General features: G+C 37.6%; 1 protein-coding gene across 1 annotated transcript; it reads right to left on the reverse strand.

Moving 5' to 3' along the window:
- Positions 1-417: 417 nt before the first annotated feature.
- LOC110909071 (phospholipid:diacylglycerol acyltransferase 1) lies at positions 418-2,871 on the reverse strand. The gene is made up of 6 exons (XM_022154080.2): positions 2,410-2,871; positions 2,112-2,334; positions 1,767-2,050; positions 1,398-1,698; positions 1,026-1,285; positions 418-937 (listed from the first exon to the last, which is right to left on the reverse strand). Exons 1-6 carry the CDS (start codon positions 2,808-2,810, stop codon positions 472-474), a joined length of 1,935 nt encoding a protein of 644 aa, XP_022009772.1. The 5' UTR covers positions 2,811-2,871; the 3' UTR covers positions 418-471.
- Between the last annotated feature and the right edge of the window lie 5,080 nt (positions 2,872-7,951).

Below are 7,951 nucleotides of genomic sequence, written 5' to 3' on the forward strand. Positions count from 1 at the left end.
TAAAATTAGTTTTATACATAAATAATTGATACAAATTCAATCTATAAAAAAAATTTCGATAAGTTTCGATTATATAATTTAAAATTCAATCTATATAAAATTTTAGATAAATTTCGAATATATAATTCAATTATTAGATGCTATTTAAATTTTGTAACGCTTATAATCTTTTCGTTATGGACCTTGGTGTATGTATATTGTTAAGGGAGTCCAATTTTGGGGTTATAAATTTTCTCAAAAAAAAACCAAATGCATTTAAAAAAAAAAAGACAAAATAAAAGGTTAAATTGTATTTGTTCAAAACTTAAGGAGGTATAATCAATAAAAAAGTGCATTTAGGAACACCCTAATTGAACAATTTTAAGAGAACCCGAAGGAGGATGAGGCATGAAATATATATGTTGGCCAGTCAGTCAGTCATCACAAACAAAAAAAAGGTTTGATGGATATAAAAATAAGAATATATTTTATTTACAATTTTAAGTTGATTTTTTGGGACCATTTGAATATATCTGTAGAAACTCTATCTCCATCCAATTGTTGACCAGCTGCAACTCTAATTAAATCTTCAATCAACTGAAAGTTGCCGAGAATATCAACGTGGGCCCCACTCTCGGTTCCCCGGCCCTCGAGGAAGTTGGAGGGCGGGTTATGAGGGTATTCCCGAACATAAGTTTTGATTCCGGAGGGATTGAATCTTGTTTTCCCTCTCCATCCTTTTGCACACATGAAACCCGCACTCAATGCGGGTACGGTTTCATCCCCATCGACCGTGTACACCCCGTCTTTTAGACCCGTGTCTCCCGCTGCGTTGTCTATCTGGAATGGGATGTAGCAGCGTTCTGTTGCGGGTGTCAGTTTATAAACGTATGCCCGTTCCGTTGGAATGCCAACGCCGTACATGGAGTATATCTCCATGTCGGCTGCATTTGGCAACCTGAATGAATGAATGCATTCTTACTTACTTACTTTGCTGTGTTAAATAAATAAATACAAAGTGACTGACTGATTCTTTTCTCACTTACTTTGTCTCCAAGGCGTTGGACCAATGTCTGTAATGTGCGTATTTAGGGTCGTCTAGATTGTCAGCCAACCCGTGTGAATAGTGTGTGTTGCCCCGCTCCATCATCTTTGGAGCAACAAACTGAAGCATGTCCACAACGTCGTTAGCCGTATAAGTCTTGTACTCCGCTATCGCCTTGATACCACCAGACCCCATCTCATGATACTCCGTCCACACTTCGCGACATGTACTATTTGCAGAGTTCCTACCCTTCACAGCACCCTACCCATTCATTCATTCATTCATTCATTCATTACAAGCTGTCATTCATCTTTTTCTTTGTTTAAATTAAAACAAAAACAAAACATATCGTCGTCCGAGATTATAAACTTACCCTAAAGTCTATACGTTGGATTTCTGACGAATGTAACTCTGCCGCATCTCTCCCGAACGATATAAATCTTCCATAATTAGGATTTCTTGCTTTACTTTTTGACTCGTTTTGACTAGAAACTGAAGTTGTGTTATTTGGATAATACCCTTCCTCGGGTGACCAATCTAGGCCGCCCCAGATGGTTTCACCGCCTTTTGGAATCATGGACATTGTTGAGTCCCACGTGCGGCTCATTCTCATCAAGTGTTGTAGTGTTTGAATGTGAAATACATCAGAGTCCAGTACCCCTGGTGCAATCCCCCTGTAAAACAATAAGGTGGCAAATTGGCCCGGTTCATAAGTTTTAAATTAATTGTGTATAAAAAGAACCTGGCAAATGCAATATCTTTGGCCTCAGCCGAAAAAAGGCCTGCTAAAGCTTTTGGTGCACCCAAAAGCGGTCCGCCGATGTTCATCACTGCCTTTATGTGTTTAGCACACCAATCTGGACCACCCCCACCACCCATTGGAGCAGGTGCTTCAACCCATTTCATGAAATGCAAAAAGTATAGAACGCCCATGGAATGCGGAATAATAACAGCCTTTTCACCGCCGTTTATTTGAACCATTAATTCTATATTGCTCTTTAAACGACTCAACGTCTGATCTCTTACCTATCAAAAGATTAAAGTCTCATAATAATTTCATTTAAAGAAGCAAGGGTAGTAAATAAACCTCTGTGTTCTGAAATGATAGTCTCCAATCATACGCGGCCATGTACATATTCTTTTCTTCGTAACCAACACGGGCCAAGTTAGCGATCAAAACAGCCCAAACAAAATAGCCCGGAGCAAAATAATCAGCAGCAACAAGACCGCTGACTGGCCTGACCCGTATACCAGACGGGTCCAAACCGGTTATATTGTCTAGAGACATATGTTGTAGCCAGCATGATGGCCTGCACAGCCACCCACACGCTCAATTACATATTGTAGCCAGCATATATACAAAAGATGACTGACTGACTGACTACCTCTTATAAACTTCACCAAATGTGCCACCCCAAAGCCTCTTTCGGAACAAACCTTCGGCGCATTCATGGCCTTCCCATAGCTCGAGCCCGCCGGTGACGATCCCCGGAACAAACACGACCGGATGCTTGGGTCCCAGCCCCTCTTTTAAACACTTGACGCCGGGAGGGTCCGGCAGAGGTCCGGTGATCTTCTCGGTGACGTATTGAGGGAATGAGGCCGGCATGGTATTGTATAAAAACAAGAGTAACCACCACACCGTGCAAATGCATCCGATTGACCAGCAGCAATTGTCCAAACATGTATAATTCTTTCTTCCTCGTTTTAGTCTTTTGTTTTCGTTGTCGTCGGTGCTGGGTAAATCGACGTCGTTTTGTTGTTTTCTTCTCCTGATTAACGCCATTGTTGAATAAGGGGGGTTAGTAGGACTCCGTTTGGACCTCTTGAATCTTTGTTCCCCCGAAATATATGTATGGCACCCATGGAATGTGGAATAATAACAGCCTTTTCACCACCGTTTATTTCAACCATTTATTAAACGTCTGGTCTCTCACCTATCAATCAAAAATATTAAAAAAAAAATGATTTCATCCAATGGGTTGGGATGGTCACACTCACAAGCACCCAATCAAGTTCCACCATGTCATCAACCATTTTTCCATCACTCACAACCTTTTTAGTGGTATTGGTCATCACTCACAACACCCACGATAAACCCTCTCACATGTTCCAGCACTAAAATCCCATAACGCGTTGAAAAGATCACGGATTCTTGCCTATCACGCGTTGAAGTTTTGGTGGCGGTGGATGTTTTGATTTTTCCACGTGTTGTTGGAGCCTATCACGGTGGAATAACTGACCGCCCCCACCTCTCTAATAACATGTAAACCGCAAGATGAACGCTGCAAACATATTTTTATAAATAACTAGTTGATGCCCCGCCCGCGTTGCGGGGTGATGGTCAAATAATGAGCGAGTGTTAGGCAGCTCATTGACACGAAAAACAATTAAATCGAGTCAACCAATTAAAACAAAATACTTTTATAGTTTTGATTAAAAAAACTAAAACAATGGCAACATTATAATTTTTAACTGAGGGAAAGTTGTATTTTTTGACTGGGTAAAATCGTAATTTGCCAAAAGCTAAAGTGATGGCAGTACTGTAAATTTAAACGGGGGGCAAAATTGTAAATTTTCACAGGGGCAAATTCATAATTTTGAACTTAGGGTAACAGCGTAGTATAAATTTGAACTAAGGGCACAATCGTAATTTTAAGCTGGAGGCAAAACCACAATTTTATTTTGAACCGAGGGCAAAATCGTAATTTTGAGTTGGGGGCAAAAGCATAATTTTATATTGAACTGGGGAGAAAACGTAATTTTGAACTGAGGGCGAAATCATAATTTTTTAAGCAGGGAAAAATCACATTTTTAACAGAGGGCAAAATCGTAATTTTAGCTGGGAGAAAAAACAAAATTTTATTTTGAACTGAGGGCGAAAAGGTAATTCTGAGCTTAGGGCACAACCAAAATTTTATTTTTAATCGAGGGAAAAATCAAAATTTTGAGCTGGGGACAAAAGTGTAATTTTATTTTGAGCTGGGGCAAAATCGTAATTTTAAAGAGGGGCAAAACCGTAATTTTAAATTGGATATAAAATAATAAACTGGTTGGTCCAATGGGGGAATGCAAGGGAAAATAGTAATTTTGAATTGGGGGCAAAACGATAATTTTAAGTAGAAGCAAAAACGTAATTTTAAAATGAATATAAAATAGTAAACTTGTTGGTCCAATGGAGAAGTGCCAGACAGCTGTCTGACACTATTCCCCGAATTGGTAAATGTATATGTAGGATAATGTGTTACCTAGATTATAGAAACAACAATATTATTATTATTACAATAATAAAACATATCAATGTCTATAGACATATGTTGTGGCAACCTGCACAATCACCGACATGCTACAATAATCAGTTACATATTGCTGACCAATCTTAATATGAACGTATAAAATGTATTAACTGAAGGTTTTGCTGAAAAAATACGGTGGCATTTTCGTAATTATTAGTAATTATCAAAATTACTCTACAAATGATCATGTAGAGTAATTTTGATCTTGTAAAGTAATTTTATAAAATCTTCTTGTATAGTAATTTTGATCTTGTAGGGTAATTATCAAAATTACTCTACAAGTAAATCAAAATTATTCTCCAAGTTTACCAAAAAAATAAAAAATTATTCTGCAAGTTTATCAAACAACATACAATTCAAAATTACTCTATAAATGATCCTGTAGAGTAATTTTGATCTTGTTGAGTAATTTTGTAAATTTTTTTAGCATTTAGTTTTGGGGTTTAGCTTTATGGTTTAGTTTTTAACATTTAGTTTGGGTGGGGGGAGGGGTTAGGTTATTTTTAGGTTTTTAAGGGTTGTGGGTTAGGTTTTTTTTTTGGGTTTTTTTGATGAGGTATAGTTTTTTGATAAAAAAAATACTCTACAAGAACATTTAAAGAATTAATCTACAAGATCAAAATTATTCTACAAGAACATTTTACAAAATTACTCTAAAAGATCAAAATTACTCTACAGGATCATTTGTAGAGTAATTTTGATAATTACCCTACGAACAAATAATTACGAAAATGTCACAACGTTTTTTTATTCCGTTTTCATACTATTCGTACGTTTAGTACGTTAAAGTTATTTGTACAGGAACTTTACTCTACTTAAATAATACTACTTTAAGAACCCGCGAACTCCGCGGGTTGTTAAAAGAAATTTTCTTCATTAATACCGATGACATTAAATATTATTATTTTATACACGGTAAAAGACAACTGAATAGATTAGATTACGACGATAAATTGAAATACATGAATATGAAACGATCACAATTCATTGAAAATCTCTTTATAAACCATATTGGTTGTTTTATCTGTAGGTTTGCCATTGTTGTCAAGTATTAGTAGTTTGACTCCATCTCGTGTTTTCAGACTTGATAAAGCAACATATAATTAACCATGAGAGAAGACGGGTTATTTCAAGTACAACCCAACTCTAGAAAGTATAGTATATTATATTATATGATTGATTGTTAAAATAAATAATATATGTTTAATTGTTTATGTAGGCTCCATTAATACTTGCTAAATTCAAAGCCGTTGGCATGATAATATATTATATGATTGATTGTTAAAATAAATATTATATGTTAGGTTTTTTTTTTTTGAAAAGATAACTTCATTAAAACACACACCCACACCCGAAAACCGGGGGGAAGAAACTACAAGAAGCTATATATTAACAAATTTACACCAATCCGACCAAGAAATATAACTATGCTTCGATCTATGTTTGAACCAAAAAAAGCCTAACAATCTAACCTCACTGAAAACGTCTTCCACCTTGACTACGACACCCGAGAATAACGCCCTATTCCGGGCCAGCCACAAACACCAACAGGAAACGTAAATAATACCTTGAATGATAGCTTTGTCCTTGGCCTTAATAGAATTCCCATTATGAATTTCCACCAAATCTTTAAACGAAAACGCAAAAATGGGAGGGATTCGGCACCATCGACTAATTTTTTGCCACAATATTACAGCCGTAACACATGAAGTAAAAAGATGCTCCACCGATTCCACCTCCGACTTGCAAACTGGACAAAGGTCATCACCCACCGTGATATTCCTCCGACGCAAAGAATCAGCAGTGGGAATTTTGTTAAGAACCACTCTCCAGACAAAAACGTTACACTTGATCGGCACCCACTTATTCCAATCCAACACATACCTGCTACTGTCGGCACTAACACTTTCCAATACACTCTTAACCGATCTAACTGAGAAGGATTCAACTGGGTCCGGAAGCCAAATCCATCCGTCGAGACTCTCATTCAGCCTAACCGAGGCTACAACAACATCCAGAGCATTCAACTCCATTAATTCATCAGACAAAGACGGCTCGTGTTTCCACAGCCAAACACCGAGCACCCTATCCCGCACTGAACAATTTTTCACGACTTCAAGAGCAAACAAATTGGGGAACTTCTCACTAAGCGGAATCTCCAACAACCAAGGATCCAACCAAAATAAAACGCTATCTCCTCTTCCCACCGACCCCCTAATACAATCTTAGAACCGAGAGTTGCCAACCAAAGGCATATTGATAGTCGACACAATTTGGTTCCATACACCACCTAAGGACTTTTTAGCCAGAAGGAACGACAACGATGTAACACCCCGTGTTTCCCAAAAGTCAAAGTCAAAGTCAAGTGTTGACTGTGATTGGAATTAAAGATAATTTAAAATTATTTTTATTTAGTTTCATTTTGAATTTCGTATTATGTTGAGTAAGTGCTGTATAATCTAAACTAATCGACCGATAATCTAACCGCGAATCGACGACCGACTGTGAATAGTAGGAAGTAACAATGCAATAAAGTCAATCAATCAATAATCAAGCTAATCGAATCAATCATCGAGCTCAAGTGTGGGAATTTGGTACTTTTATACGTGTGTGTGTGTGCCTTACGTGTTATTTGTGCATGTTTATTTACGTTATGTTGTGTGGTGAATCAATCAAATCAAATCAAGACTCGAAGGATAATCAAACTCAATCGAAATCAAACTTGAATTAGGTTGAAAGGATGCTTGTATGATAAATATAGTCCCGACTGCTACTAAAAGTAATTTGAATAGAAACTCTATCCTACTCAATTCCTCATCCATCGAAATCGAAATATCAAAAATCGTCGCGAAACGCTCAAAAAGGGACATTCTGGTCGAACAGGGCACCCCGATCGAACAGGACTAGCCGATCGAACAGGCTGTTCGATCGAGCAGCCCGTTCGACCAGGAATGTTGTTCGAACGAATGGGCCTTTCCTCTTTTGGAAGCCTATAAATAGGGCTGTCATTGTCATTCTTTCCACTTTTGGAAAAGCTCTGACCGACCAGTCTCTTCTCTTCGCTATTTCTCAGATTTCTCTCAATCCGGTAAGTGTTTCACTCTAATTCTTGTACGTTTTTGTTCATCTATTGATTCTACACCTTTCTATCTTTCAAAACTTGGATTTCAACCGTGAAATCACCAAGATCTAAGTGTTCTTGGGTGATGTCATCATGGTGTTCTTCAAGAACATCAAGTTTTGGCATCATTCCACTATAATTAGCTTAGATCTAACCGATTTCCACATAAATAACCTAAAATCTACCAAAGATCTTAACATTTCACGGTGTAAAAGGATTGGAAGATGGATTTTCATCAATCTTTCAACTCTTTTACACTCAACCGGTGAAAACGGAGCTTGAACCGACTTACAAATCACTCCAAACAAACACATGATTCAAGATCCGGATTCTACCAACAAGGTTTACCGATTTCGGGTTAAACGTTAAGTTAAAGTCCCAAACCGTTCACTGACCGGACTTGGGTGATTCCTGCCTAAGTCGGTGAACTAAGTAAGGATTTCAGCTTTGTGGTTCAACTCGTTATCAAACTACCTCGAGATCACACCAAATTAACGGGAATAACCTAGT

This window comes from Helianthus annuus, chromosome 2, assembly GCF_002127325.2.
Source record: "Helianthus annuus cultivar XRQ/B chromosome 2, HanXRQr2.0-SUNRISE, whole genome shotgun sequence".
Taxonomy (NCBI): domain Eukaryota; kingdom Viridiplantae; phylum Streptophyta; class Magnoliopsida; order Asterales; family Asteraceae; genus Helianthus; species Helianthus annuus.

What these genes read in the sequence shown, in the direction of transcription:
- LOC110909071 (XM_022154080.2), bottom strand. Translation starts at nt 2,810, where the DNA reads ATGGCGTTAATCAGGAGAAGAAAACAACAAAACGACGTCGATTTACCC. An exon ending in TTTGGTGAAGTTTATAAGAG is followed by an intron (nt 2,335 to 2,409) that starts GTAGTCAGTCAG and finishes GTGGCTGTGCAG; the next exon opens with GCCATCATGCTGGCTACAAC. An exon ending in TCCAACGCCTTGGAGACAAA is followed by an intron (nt 938 to 1,025) that starts GTAAGTGAGAAA and finishes TCATTCATTCAG; the next exon opens with GTTGCCAAATGCAGCCGACA.